The following is a 15,394-nucleotide window of genomic DNA, read 5'->3' as shown; positions in this document are numbered from 1 at the left end:
ATTAGACATCTCCACGGACCTGAGATGAAGTCAAAGATCATAGAATTGTAGGGCTGGAAGGGACCCAGAGCGTCATCTAGTCCAACCCCCTGCTGCTTCATGTGCAGGAAAACAAGCACTTTGATTAAGGATGGGGCTAAGCTCCCTTTCTTCACATGGATTCATTTCATCAGTTGCACAAGGATTTTATTTTTATTTTAGTCTGTTCTCCTGCTTTCCTATTCAACCCTGCAAAGCATAGAGTTTTAGCACTTACATTCTATGCATCGTGTCCTGTGTTAATTTATGAATTGTAGACTTAAGGATAACAAAATCTAACTCTGACTGAAATCTTATGAATACTTTCTCAGGAACTCCATATGGCTAACTTCCTGAACAAACATATGTAGGTCTGGTCTATGCATGTCTTTCTTTTCCTGTTATTCATGTTACTTATAAAAACTGCCAAGTAAGAAGAGTTTCAATTTGTGGGCCCTACCTAGCAATGCTCCTCACACAAAACACAGAGAGAACTTTGCCATCTCACTGGCATATTGCTGAGCGAGTGCCCTCAAGAAAAAAAAAAGGTGTACTTTTTTAGCCTTATATGCAGGTCCCGGAAATAAGAGGGACCTGAGAGTATAGAAATAGAATTACGGCATTAGAGTAAACATTGCTTTTTATGCACCACCCAGTATCATTACTGCATCTGTTTCAGGGATGCCCATTTCAGGCCCCAAAAAGTTTGATCTGCAAATCAGCCTAAGCAAACCTAGCTAGCATGGTGTAGGTATTCCAATTACTGAGGTGACCTCAGTGAAGAGCCTTCTGGCCACTGACTAACTACTAGATCCTTCGGGAAAAGATGGAGTATAAGGCACTCCTGTTCTGCATGAGCTTTCCTTGAGCAACGTAAGCTTGCTGGGCAATAGTGAAAGAGGGAGGGAGGAATGAAGGAAAAGATGCAGCTGAGAGCAGCAGCTCAGAAACACGGTGTGAAATGTGCTAGTTATAGCCAGAGTCGAGGAAGTTCACAACTGGATAATCAAAGACACGTGAAGCTGAACATTCATTTTTCTCCAAGAGGACAAAACACTCTTTTTCTCATCCGAGCAAGGTTCATGCATTTCCCAGCAAGGCCTCCTAGCAGTACTGCTTTTAAGCACATCCATCCAACGGAGACTCAACTGCAGGAACTACTCACTAAGAAAGGATGGGATTTCAGCATAGATACGGCCAGGAGGGGCTCCACTCAATGCTGGAGCAGGTTTAGGCAACGCAGAAGCAAAAGTGGGTCATACGATACTGCAAGCTTCTCTCTCTGTGCTACTAATAATCTTAGAAACCCACTTTGAGAAGTGAGGGGGAGCTGATGGGCCTTAATCCCTATCCCGTACCACAGACGCTGATTTCTCTATATCCATCTAGCCCCCAGGTTGGCAGCACAGAGAGTCAGGCAGCGCCTCTCAGGAGCCAGGTTTAGCCCAGGGCCTCCAGCTGCTAACTCTAAAGCAGCAGGGATTTCTCTTTGTGATGTATTTGTTAATCTCAATATGAAACACCTCCTCTGTCATCATCTCACATGCAAAAAAATAAAGCACAGGAATGATATGCAGCCAGGACACAACATTGACTAGCTGCTCGTATATAAAAGGTGACTTAATGCTTGGCATGTATAGAGGCACCACAACCCAGAGAAAACTTCACTGAGCCCAAGGATGGTATTAATACTGATATAGGAGAGAGAGAGACCTCACTGGTCAAATCGAACCAACACGCAACTCACTGGCCTGGGGTTTGAAAAGCTGTGTCTGATCCCAGGCTCCTCTGGTTCATTGTGTAGTCAGAAAAAAAGCGACTACCCTGAAAACAAAAGGGCAAGGCTTATTCCAAGTGCGAGTGAATGACAAGGAACATATGGGTTGCCACACATCACCTTCACTGAATGGCCACAATGAACAGAGAGGGTGGAAGGGGTCTATCATCCTCTTCCTCAACCCATATCTGGTTCACCACCAATGATGTATATGAAGGCAGTTTCAGTGCCCCCTACAAATAGAGCTGTGTGTATTCCACACTGGTGCACAGGGAAGGGGAAAATAACATACTTCAGCTTCCTTGGTGCCTATACTTTAAAAAAATCAAGTTCCTAGTCCATAAGATTGTGAAGATATGCTTAAAAGCATGTTGACAACCCCTGGTGAAATCTCAGGTCAAAATGACTGCAAGATTTCACATGGCCAATAGGCAGGATATTCCTCCCCTATAACTAGTGCAAGCTGAATAAGTCAGTAAACATACAGACTAAATTACGCAAAATAAGAATTTAAAAGTATTCTATTCAAGTCACAGAAATCTTTCCTCAGTGGAGTTTTGATTTATTTGGTGGTAGCGTAGCTGGGACAGCTCAGTCAGTAGAGCATGAGGCTCCTAATCTCCGGGTTGTGGATTCAAGCCCCACTTTGGACAAAAGATTCCGGCATTGAATGGGGGTTGAGCTAGATGATCCTCAGCGTCCCTTCCAACTCAACAATTCTATTACTTTTTACCACACAAAGCCCTGATCATATGGTCTGTGGAAGCTGTGGCAATGATTAATAGCACAGCTGCATGTGAGCATTCAGGGCTTTTATAGAATTCACTGTGGTCTTAAGCAGATTCTTTGAGTTCTCCAAGGCCTCAGCTGAAACAGCCAGTCCATGTGGAGGACCTTGCAACCACAGCCAGAACCCATTAATATGAAGGGAAGGAGAGAGGGTCTGCTTTTGATCTGTTCGAGTGGTTCTTTCCACTCTTAGATCCCCTGCTTCCAAATGAAGGCATACTAAAGTGGTTAAAATGATTCAACACTCCCCTTAGATGCTGCTTCGAAAATCCTTTCTTAACGTGCCATGTCCTTGTAAGGTCCTATGTGTCAAGTCTGCAATATCGTTCACTAAACTGAGAAGTGCTTAGTTAGACCATCTGCTAGAAAAGAGATTTATGTCCTGGATATTTAGCAGCAACGACTTCTGCTTAATGGGATAGAAAAGCTGTTTGGAGAAGTTTGCCACTGCTGAATGTAGCTCTTCTGACCCACTTGTTCAGATGCTGGCTTAGGCCACATGCTCTTTAAACAACTGCTTTTTGGACCCTTAACAGCTGCCACACACATCTAAAAAGTGTATGAATTGTTCACTGTTCTCATGCCTGTCTGTCATCGCATGTCAATGTCACACAGTACTGTATGGAGACCCTTGGCAATAACTTCTCCACCTGTGAAGATACAACAATGTCCTAGCAACAAACCCCTGTTTGCTACAGGTTGTGGGTTTACTCTCTTGCATGTGGTGTGGACCTATGCTAAACCGAAGCTGATTTAATCAGAAGCTAACTTTCTGTGTCTACTGAAAACATCTCAAAATTAGAGTAGAAATCACCAAGATAATGTGTTAGCACAATTCAGTCTCCATTCTGAAGAGCAGCAAATGTTCTCATAAAAAAGGGCCAATCATGATGATGATAATATAACACACATATAACAAGGGAATATTTATTTTAACAATTACATTCTGCTTTTCTTCTGTTATGGAATCCAATGCAGGGTACCTAAGGTGCCCAGGTGGTCACCTATCCATGCAATTGCCTAGACTTTCTTAGACTTCAGCAAGTCTCATGCACTTTCAGGTCACACCTTGGCACCATTTACATACATTACCACAATAAATTATCCTTATGGCTTTGTAAGGTAGGCCAGTATTCTTGATTCCATATAGAAGAGGGATGGGCCTGAAGCTGAGAGACTACTGGCTTGTGTAAGGCCGCCTTGCAAGAAAATCAAAACCAGAGACTTCACGTGTTTCTGGAAAATCTACCCCAGCAATCTGTCTCCTGCAGAGGTCAGTAAAATGCCCTGGGAACCTCTGAGGCAGAGCATGATGAAAACAAACCTACTGTCCATTACTGTTGCCATCAGTAGCCCTGTTCTGCCACCCAAGGAGGTGTGGCTAACAGTAAAAAGACCTTCTTGGTAACTACTCAATTGCTGAATTCTCTCTCCCAAAAGTTCAGTTGGCCCTTTTGTTCATAGTTTCCCAGTTGACAGACAAGACTTCTTTAAAAAAAATGATGGTCAAGTTTTTAATGAGTTTTAACTGTATGTTAAATTTGTTTTTATAACATTTTTACTATTTTCAATTTCTATCGTATCTAGACTGTTTTTGTTTGTTCCAAACTATCATGTTGTTGTTTAGTCGTGTCCGACTCTTCATGACCCCATGGACCAGAGCGTGCCAGGCACTCCTGTCTTCCACTGCCTCCCTCATTTTGGTCAAACTCATGCTGGTAGCTTCCAGAACACCATCCAACCATCTCGTCCTCTGTCGCCCCTTCTCCTTGCGCCCTCCATATTTCCCAGCATCAGGGTCTTTTCCAGGGAGTCTTCTCTTCTCATGAGGTGGCCAAAGTATTGGTGCCTCAGCTTCATGATCTGTCCTTCCAGTGAGCACTCAGGGCTGATTTCCTTCAGAATGGAGAGGTTTGATCTTCTTGCAATCCATGGGACTCTACCATACGGGTCCTAATTCAATGTTTTTTTTAAAAAAATGCCATCCCCTGTCTGCAGCAGGGCCCTCTAGATACTGCTGGACTCCAGCTCCCTCAGCCCCAGGCAGCATGGCCAAAGGTCAGGGATTATGGGGCTCGTAGTCCAGCAACATCTGGAAGGTCATGTTTCCCAGTTCTCACCTACATGGTTATTTGAAATACTAGTTATTTTTTTAAAAAAATATTTTAAATTAAAATCTTTGCCAAGCAAGACTTGCATTTGAACACTCTCAAAGCTCTACATAAGGAAGTTTCCTGTTGAAACGGCACCAATTTTTCTCCCCAAGCACTTAATCAGATCATAAGGAAGCAGCAACCAGATGCAACCGTCCATTGTAATACAAGCACAGAAGTCACTGAAGGACACAAACTAGGTCACATTCATCAATCTCTTGCTTTTGTCTATGGATGTTATTCTCCGGTGCTGCAATTCACAAGTCATGTTTATAAATAGTAATATGGAAGGAAGCAGCACATTGTCTGAGACAATGCAGGAAGCTTTCAAAATGAGATTAGAAGGTGAAGTATTAATTACTACACTAAATGGCAACGATAATACTGAATTGTCAGGAGAAGTTGGCACTATCACATATTAAAGGCAACCTGTCTCTCTTTCTAGAAAAAGGCTCAATCAGTTTGCAACAACCAGGTGTGTGATAAAGAAACTCCACAGTGTACTGGGTCAGATAAGGAAGCTCAACCGATCAAAGGTTGCACATGAATCTTGGCATTCAGATTTTAAGACAGCACCACCAGCACCCCAATAATCAGATGCCTCTCTTCCTCTATGATTTCAGAGCAGCTATGCCAATGGCAGTCTGAGGCCACCACTCCCATCAGAGCAGCCCAAGCAAAGAGGAGCCCCATTATCAGGTTCAATCTGCTCCCTCCAAGTCCTCTTTGATAAAGATGTTTTCAACCACCTAACTAGACCCCAGACTTCAGAAAAACAGTCTACAACCTCTCTTCCTTGATATGGGTTGACGACTTCGTCTGGTATTCCCTTGTATATGAGCCTAGTTTGCACGTAAAACTATGGCTTAGCACGAATGATCAATTACGCCAAGTCCCTCCCAGCCTAACTGCAGCCATAGTGCTCCTCTCCCAGCCCTAATGTACTACCCATAGTTAAGTCATGGTTTGGCTTAGTGTCCCATCCAGACTCAGGCTTATGGTTTGTCTCCCGCTCTCAAAAAAGAGAGAGTGATAAACCAAAAACAGACTTTGGTTACAACGCACAGTGCCTCTGCAGCAAGACCGAACCACGAGACTGGGTTCAAGCATAACACCATGGCTTTGCTCGCTATAGCACAGCAGCTGCGGCTATGAGCTTTGGTCTAGGAACTTATACGTCTGCTTGTTCAGGCTAAACTATGGTTACACGCAACCTGGGTCATGAGATCACTTTTAGGCAGATTAATTACTCCCACGTTTTAACTACCCTAATCTCTATATACAACTATGGGTGATCAAAGAAGGATTAAAAGGGCGGACTCTCCTTCCAGCCTTTTCTAGGCTCTCATTTTTGAGGCGAGGCCCTAATTTGTACTGGCAACTGTAATGAGCAAAGGACAGAAGTCACTCAGGATCAATGAATATGGAGCAGAAGGGTGTGCGCTTGGGTGCATGTTTCCGTTGACAAGAAGGCTTCCCCTCCTACCTGCCAGGTGTGGCAACCTGGGCTCCCTCTCCTCTTTCCTAAGGAGTCTAAATCCCACTCGAGGGCTACCCCACATCTACCCCATGGCCAGGGGGCTTCCTTCCTTCCTTCTCTACGGCTTGTTCCGCCCCTGCCCTCTTTTCAAATCTCCATTCCACAGCCGCAGAGGAGTCGTCCCCCGGGCGGGCTGCTTGCCCAGGCGAGAGCGCGGCTGCTGGGCCTAGTCCCGGAGGGGGGCGCGGTGAGGTGTGGTCGGGGGTCTGAGGCGCTCGCCCGGTACTCACAGCAAATCAGGCCGGTTCCTATGGAGGATGGCGCAAAAGGCCAGGCCGTCCCGGAAGGAGCTGCTGAGGTCTCGGATCTCCACGCCCGGGTAGCCCTCGCACTGGCGGCGGCACCAGGCCTGCAAGGCGCTGCGGGGCCCCGACATCGGGGCGGGCGACGAGCCGAGCAGCGGGGCGCGGGTCCAGGCTCAGGGAGCCGCCGCCGCCCTCGCCCGGCCGAGGGACATGGATGGGGCGGAGAGGCAGCCGCGCCAGGCTGGCTGGGCGCGCCTTGGTTGGATGCGGGCGGCTCCTGCGCGGCTCGAGGCGGGTCTGTGCCTCCCAGCCCGGCGCGGCTCCTTTGCCCCGTGCTTGGGCGGGGAGGCTGAGCTCCGGGGCCCGCGCTCAGGTTCCCTCTGCCGGCTCCCGGCTCGCCTCCTACCCCCGGGGGGCGCCTCCTTCCTCTCTCGCCCAGCCACACCGCCGGGCTCTGCTCAGACCTGTCTCTGCCGCCGCCGCCGCCGCTGCTTCTCCGCCCATGATGATGATCCCTGCGCCGACCCCACCGGAGCGGTTACTCATGGAGCGGCCCCGGGAGAGAAGCCCGTCTGGGCCGCGAGCTGGCGGGCGAAGGGAGGTGCTGCGCGGCCGCCGGGCTGGAGAGGAGCAGGAGGGCATGCCTCGCTCCCCGGCAGCCGAGAGGGGACGGACTCCGGCAGCGGAGCGCGCTGGCTGGAGCTGCGGCAGTTTATTTTTAGGAACACCAAATGGAGCTTCCATGGGCAGAGGCAGCATGCCGCTCAGCGCCAGCTGCATCCGCGGGAAACGGGTTTGTGAGCTTCCCGGAAGCACCGAAGTGGCTTCTGTGGGAAGCGGGATATTTGGTCTAGAGATGGGGGGGGGGGGGCTTTGATCCACCAGGTGTTGCTGTACTACAACTCCCAACACTCACACCCCGACCATCGGCCTCTGTTGGCGTGGGCTGGTGGGAGTTTTGAGACTCTTAGTTGCTTCAGGTTACCCACTTTCGGGGCTAGATGGGTTTTTGGTCTGCGCCATCAGGGCTCTTCATGACATGACGCTGGGCTGGAGGAGACCAGGCATACAAGCAAGAGTTTGGTGCTGAAGGATTGGTAGTTGTGGCAGGGAAGGCCTGAGCGCTGGAGAGTTCAGCGGTCCTCCTGGGAATGCCAGACCAAACTCAAATCTGTAATATCACGTCCCAGACACAGACTGAGATCTATAAAATGATGCCTGCCTAAAGCCATACATAGTTTCCCCGTTACTGAAATGCCCCCAAATAAGAGTATTAGACCCTTTAATCTATACATGAAGCTGAAATAATACGAAATCCTGCCCCCCTTTTTCCTTACAGAGTTACTAGGGTAAGGTTATCAGATTTTTTTCAGTGAATCCAGGGTCACTTTTCAACTTCAATGGATTTTGTATGGGGACTGATTTGTACATCTGGGGACTGTCCCCAGGAAACAGGGACGTCTGCTAACCTTACAATAGGGGGAAATGTGCAGGTATATGTATCTACTATTCACAGCTCTAGGGTTCTGGGCAACCAGTGCAGATGTTTTGGGGAAAATCCAGCCTAGATAGTTGCACCTAATTCCCTTTGCAATCAGTGGGATTTAAGCAGGTCATCATAACTATTTTTTTCACATGGATTCTCATGGAACATAAGGGCAAATAGTTTAGTTAGTCTGGATCCAACTCAAAGACTTGTAAGCATATTAGACCACTTAATTTCAGGTTGTCATTTCACATTAATTTACAACACAGATACTACCTGCCTGGCACATATTATTGTTGCAGAGTCTGGAAAACCTTCCTTTGTTAGGAAGACGGTTTGTTAATGGTCCAGGATGGCCAAGGGGGAAATCTCTCTGGGAGAACTAATCAGAAAATGGTTTCTGGATGCAGAGATCTCTCAGAAATATTTGGGGCTGAAAAAGCCCCAGAAGTGTGTGTCAGAAGAAGAATGTAAGTTAAACCATTGTCTCTTGCTTCCCTTGGGCAGGTAGTGCTAATGGTTGCAGAGAGACAACAACACACATACACAGAGAGAGAGAGGGAGGAGTTGTGCCCTGGAGGCACCCAGTGAGTTGCAAGGTGCATCCCTCTGGAGTGACTGTGCCCCCAGATATGTTCTACCTGTATAATGGTAAATAAGCAAAATATTGCAGAAACACAGTTTCCAGTTCTCCACTCACACACATACCCCAAACGAAACCGAACTCTGGCAGTGCTGCTTTTTAAACTACTCACAGTTCAGGGAAGTGAGGAGCATGTGACTTCTAAAAAGTTGCTGAGAATTGCCTGGCCTCTAGAGCTGAGCTAAATCAGACTGAGCATTACTGCAGAAAAAAGGTACAAGTGTGAAGGAAGAAAAGGAGTCACAAGTGCCATGTGTGAAGCCTTTGGCCACTTTCAGACTCTTGGATATTTTGCAAGAGGGATTCAAGTACAAGCTGGAAATTTAGGTCTGTGCAATTTAAGTAGCTTAAAGTGCTCTGTTGCCCTTGCACAATGAATTCACTTTAAAAAAGAGACAACAGACTTCTTGTGGTTAGGGAAGTGTGCCCTTTGTGGTCTGCATGCAGTCTATGGCTGCCCAGTGCATGATATGTCTGCACAATGCTATACCAACCTGTGGGGCATTTCTTTGCAAACTGCACTGAAGAGCCAAGCTGGTCTGTACCAGCCCAACCAGCCTGGCAACCATAGCCTGAGCTTTCCAGCCACCAATGGGAAAAGGGGGCAGCTGTAGTAGTGCAATACAACTCCATTCCACTCTCACCTGGTAATCCAGTTTTTCAATGAAATAGTCAAGTCAGCATTCCACAACTTGGTCCTCAATGTGCTCTTTTTGTTGTCGTCCCCTTTTGTATTTTTAAAATCTGCAAACCTTAGGGTTTCCCCCAACCTCCAGCAAGTGTATGTGTGGTGCCGTTGCCTATTTTGCCTACATAAGCCAAGAATGGAGAACCTCTGGCCTGGCAGCCAAATGAAGACTTCCAAGGCTCTCTCTGCCCCTTGGAACTCTCCTGAGGCCACACCCGTCACTGATCTTGCTTCAGAGGTGTGATAGAATGAATATCTGACCCAGTTTCTCAGGGAAGGCTCTAATAGAGGAGGCAAGGGAGGAGGGGCCCATTCATTGATTCTTACAGTAGTTGGTTGTCCCCAAAACAATGCAGCAAATAAACTTCTTGATGGCTCAGGCTAAAGTTATCAAAATTCTAACTCCAGCCCTCCCATTAACACTCAAGACAGTTGCCTCACTAGAACATGCAGAGTTTGTACTGCCTGTTTTTTGATCATTTGAATGCATCTGAAAGATAGAAATTTAGCATCGAAAGGAAGGCCGTATTTAGCATATATTGCTTCTTGTTTGTTTGGCTTTGGATCCCCCGATGAAAAACCAGGACTCTACTAAAACTGTATAAATCTACAGAAATCACATACATTTATGGCATTAGAGAGTTCCAGTTGGCATCTTTCAAAACGTCGTTGCCCATCCTCTCTGGGAATGAAAGAGAAGCAGATTTTGGTCCCACGCTGTGACACTAATGAATGTGCATATTGTTACATGTTCCCCGCTGCCAAGCGTTGAGAAGTTCCAGGGACAGCACTACAGAATTAGTTTCTTTTGAATGAGAGAGCACAGGACTATTGCGGCATCATTATTTTTTTTTTTTTGTAATATTTGCTTTTAAAACAGATAGGCAAGCCAAGCATAGTGGAGGTGAGAGCTACTAATCCTTCATGAAGTCTACAAAAGGTGCAACTTTACACCAAGGATGCTTCAGCCAAATCAACACACATTCTGCCTCTGAAATTCATACTGCAGAACTGGCTCTAAACCATTTCACCTCAGTATCTGCTGGGAATATTCCATTCCAAGGGCTGGAGAGGGAGACCCAGCTATTAAGGAGCATTAGCATTCATGTGATCAAAAGTCACTAGCCATTCATTCAGAATTATCAAAACCAGGCGTAAACTCAACAACATTGTGTAAACCTCTGGAGGGCTAAGGTTCTCCACACTGAATTAAGCTAAGGAATATGATTGAAAGAACCACATATTCATCTCTTGCTTGCCCATTTCCTCCCAACACTTTCCTCAGTTTCCCTGTCTGTATTTTAGCTTGTAAGCCCTTTGGGGCAGAAACCTGTCATACATGGTTCTTCTTAAAAGCACCATACATATTGCTAGGTAAAATGATGATGATGTGGTGAGAAAGGATTAATTAAAAACAGGAACAATACCGTTTGTTCCCCCCCCACACAAGTTTGCTATTCTGCTTGACAGTAATAAAACCTCAAATAACATAATGTTGGATCAGTTGTTTGGGAAAGCAAACACGGCTAGTCCAAGTCGTCTCCCAAGAAACCCATGCAAAAACTGGTCAGACCAGGGGAACTAGAATGAGGAGCTAAGCAAGGTAGGTGTGGAAGGGTGTGTCCTGCATCAAGGCAGAGCCGTGACTTCACCTTTACACAAGAGGATTTGGGGCTCTTAACAGCCAGTCACCTGGCAGCGGTGCGATGAACCAGCCCTGCTGCAAGGAGCTATGGAAAACAGCGGCATTTTCAGACCAGTGGATACAATGAGTTCTTTGTGGTCTCCAAAGCCGAAAGGGCAGGAGTAGGCGAGCAGAAAGGCTGGAGGCCAAGCAATTCGGAATATGACGTGCTCCTTCCAGAGATAGCTGCAGATGTTATGGCCTTAGCTAAGCCAGAAAAGATCCCCTTTGCTGCAGTCAGACTGCCCCCCTTCACATGTTTTCAAACAGTTTTGTGGCTTCCTTGATCCAGGTAACGAGGTGTACATGTCTCGAACTCTTCACAGAGGGTCCTTTCTTCTCGTTCTCTATGCTGCTCTTAACCTGAGAACAGAACACTCCTGAGAAGCTTTATTTCCAGAGCCTACTTACTCTATTGTTATCAATAAGGGACTCAGCAGCCACATAAGATGATCTGTGGAATTAAGAATGGTTTACCTTAAAAGCAAAAGTATTTATTTTTTTTCATTTGACTGCAAGCAAGAGGAGAGATAGCTTCTTTTTTCTTGAGCTGGATTCCTGTGAGGGATTAAAACTGAGAGAAACCGCTTCCAGTCGGGATTCAGGCCTCATCATGGGACTGAAACTGCCTTGGTCGCACTGGTTGATGATCTCCGGCGGGCTAGGGACAAAGGTGAGAGCTGTTTCCTAGTTCTGCTGGATCTCTCAGCGGCGTTTGATACCATCGACCATAGCATCCTTCTGGACCGTCTTGAGGGGCTGGGAGCTGGGGGCACTGTTATACAGTGGTTCCGCTCCTTCCTCCTGGGCCGTGTTCAGAAAGTGGTGGTGGGGGATGAGTGTTCAGACCCTTGGGCCCTCACTTGTGGGGTGCCTCAGGGTTCTGTCCTCTCCCCCATGCTTTTTAACATCTATATGAAGCCGCTGGGAGAGATCATCAGGAGGTTTGGGCTGGGTGTTCATCAGTATGCGGATGACACCCAGCTCTACCTCTCTTTTAAATCAGAACCAGTGAAGGCGGTGAAGGTCCTGTGTGAGTGTCTGGAGGCGGTTGGAGGATGGATGGCGGCTAACAGATTGAGGTTGAATCCTGACAAGACAGAAGTACTGTTTTTGGGGGACAGGAGGCGGGCAGGTGTGGAGGATTCCCTGGTCCTGAATGGGGTAACTGTGCCCCTGAAGGACCAGGTGCGCAGCCTGGGAGTCATTTTGGACTCACAGCTGTCCATGGAGGCACAGGTCAAATCTGTGTCCAGGGCAGCTGTTTACCAGCTCCATCTGGTACGTAGGCTGAGACCCTATCTGCCTGCGGACTGTCTCGCCAGAGTGGTGCATGCTCTGGTTATCTCCCGCTTGGACTACTGCAATGCGCTCTACGTGGGGCTACCTTTGAAGGTGACGCGGAAACTACAACTAATCCAGAATGCGGCAGCTAGACTGGTGACTGGGAGCGGCCGCCGAGACCATATAACACCGGTCTTGAAAGACCTGCATTGGCTCCCAGTACGTTTCCGAGCACAATTCAAAGTGTTGGTGCTGACCTTTAAAGCCCTAAACGGCCTCGGTCCAGTATACCTGAAGGAGCGTCTCCACCCCCATCAGTCTGCCCGGACGCTGAGGTCCAGCGCCGAGGGCCTTCTGGCGGTTCCCTCATTGCGAGAAGCAAAGCTACAGGGAACCAGGCAGAGGGCCTTCTCGGTAGTGGCGCCCGCCCTGTGGAACGCCCTTCCAGCAGATGTCAAAGCGATAAACAACTACCTGACATTCAGGAGACATCTTAAGGCAGCCCTGTTCAGGGAAGTTTTTAACGTGTGATATTTTACTGTATTTTTGGTTTTTATGGAAGCCGCCCAGAGTGGCTGGGGAGGCCCAGCCAGATGGGCGGGGTATAAATAATAAATTATTATTATTATTATTATTAGTTGAGATTACTGCATGGCAGGTGTTTGGACTAGATGACCCTCAGGGATCCCTTCCAACTTTAGAAGTTATGAAGTGATTGCTGGAAAAAAACCGGGCCTACTGTGTTCAGCAAATTATCACTGAGACTGCTGGGAGGAGAACTGTTAAGTTTCCCGTGTTACAGAGGCCAGACTAACCTCATGGGTCCCATGTTGTGAAAACCTTCTTCCAGCAGAAATTCGATAGGCACCCTCACTTGTGGCTTTCAAGCATCTGTTGAACACTTTTTAATGCCAACGGGTCTATGCAGAATTTTAAAACTTTATTATTAGCCCTATTGTTTTGTATTGTTTTTAAGGGTGTTTTACATCGTAAGTGTTGCTGTGTACCTGTTGTTCTATATTGCCCGGAAAAATAAACCGCAATGCTAAATGTGCAACAAATAAATAAATTAACGAACTGCATACAGCGTGTCTTGTTCAGACAGAGTTGCTTCAGTATGTGCATGCAATTTTAGCGTGCCAGGGATCAGATGTCTGAACAGGCACCATGCTAGCATGTTATTACCGGGCGCAGAGTTGGCCAATGGCCCAGTTTAAACTATGAAGCCAGGAGCAGCATGGCATGGTGTGGAGAGAAGTGCTTCTTCCTGATCTGCTAGCATGGTTGCTCTGCAGCACCTCCTTGTACCCGCCCCGCTTTGCGTCACCTTTTGCTCACACGAGAGGTCTTGAAGAGCTCGTCGCTATTTAGTCATACTTTGGTTGATTGATTTTGGAGTTCTTTTTTTAAAAGGACTAACACCTTTGCTTTTTACGCCTCACTCCAAAATCTCATGAATGATAACTTTCTTTTCTGATCTGACAAGAGTGTTTTACCTACCCAACGGCTACCAACTTTCAGAATCTATCACAGCAGCTGAGCCTGGAGAGGAGAACCAACAACAATGTTGCTCCACAAAGGCTTCACCAGCATTTCAACAATTGGACTCTGTTGATGTGGCTGCGTGCTCCAAATTCCTTTTGCCTTCTGTCGGTGCCAGGCACAGACTCTTGACGGAGCCCAGCCTTCCTCTCGCAGCAAAGAGCAACTGGCCTGATTTCTTTCCAGGAGGTCAACTGTGGTGAGTGGAGTGAATCTCTCCTAACCTTTAGCGGCTTGTGGGGGGATCACAGTGGCTTAAGTGTGCAACGCATGACATAAGCCATTCCCTACTAAATTCCTGGGAATGCGTAACAGGTGCAAGATGCACAAGTTCCATATTTAAGCCCCAAGCAAAGGCTGCTTTGTGTGCTGTACTCTTTTTATCACACATGTTGAAAACGCAACACGTAGAAGCAAGGATCATTTGGAAAGGAACTGAAAAACTGCCAATAAACTGCATTATAAAAATCTATGGTGCAACTGCTCTTGGAATATTGGGTAGAGTTCTGGTCGTCTCACCTCAAAAAGAAAAAGGAAATTCACACCCACCAGAGATGGTGATGGTCACTTCGATGGCATTAGAAGAGGATTAGACAAATTCATGGAGGATGGGCTATCAATAGCTACATTCTCCCTCCACTGTCACAAACAGTATGTCTCTGCATGCATTGCTGGGAATCATAGGTGGGGAGGGTGCTGTTCTGCTCAGGTTCAGATTGCAGAATTCCCATGGGCATCGGGCTGGCTACTGTGAGAACAAGATGCAGGACTAGACAGGCCTTTGGCCTGATCCAGCAGAACTCTTCTGATGCATGATGGATAGGGGGTATGTCACAATAGGCTGCAACTCTTTGTAGCATGCAAATCTCCTAGAACAAATATTTCTGCCTCTTTTGTCTCACATGGCACTAGCCACTCTGAAATGGTAATATATGTGCAGGTAGTCCTATTCCCTCTGTCATCATGAGGCTATGTGCATGACTACAGCCAACTGTTACACTGGCTTTTCTCTTTTTCTTTGGAAAGCTCACTATGACAAAGTTGGAGAACCAGTTTGTTAACGGTCCTGCAAACTACATAAGCTTCTGACACCCATTCATATAAACAGATCTTCCCAGACTAATGAACAGGACCTTCAGTCAAGAGTCATCATACATTGCAAATACATTGCAAAGTACATCAACCACCAATTAATACCATTTAGGCTTATGCAGAATGGTAGAAGGTTTAAGTATTCTCTGACTGTACAAATAGTTGCTGCATGCATTTCAAATAAATATCACCCAGCAGCAAGAAGCAGTTATATGAAATGTGTTCAGCAAAGTTGTGAAATGCAGTGTTTGCAGGACTCTGGTTTTATATGGATCTGATATCTCCCTCCATTTTGGAGGTGAGCAGACAGTACAAGGAAACTCTCACCAGGAGGCAGAAACTGGGGACTGACAACTGTGTTCTGTCCAAAACTGCTTTCAAAGCCTTCAAGCATCACCCATTCATTACGAAGCCTTATTCCACAGCCAGGAATGAAAAACGTTTAAGAAAAAG

General features: G+C 46.8%; 1 protein-coding gene across 3 annotated transcripts in view; it reads right to left on the bottom strand.

Moving 5' to 3' along the window:
* MICALL1 (MICAL like 1) overlaps nt 1-7,201 on the bottom strand; it is a 32,073-nt gene extending 24,872 nt beyond the window's left edge. For 2 of the 3 annotated variants that reach the window (XM_081211094.1, XM_081211095.1), the window contains exon 1: nt 6,508-6,977. In XM_081211094.1, the coding sequence (XP_081067220.1) occupies nt 6,508-6,653 (146 nt within the window). In that variant the 5' untranslated portion in view covers nt 6,654-6,977. The other variant, XM_081211096.1, reaches the window with a different exon arrangement.
* Nucleotides 7,202-15,394: the final 8,193 nt, after the last annotated feature.

Source organism: Podarcis bocagei, assembly GCF_964188305.1.
Source record: "Podarcis bocagei genome assembly, chromosome: 10".
NCBI lineage: Eukaryota > Metazoa > Chordata > Lepidosauria > Squamata > Lacertidae > Podarcis > Podarcis bocagei.
This window is presented reverse-complemented; position numbering and strand designations above follow the sequence as displayed.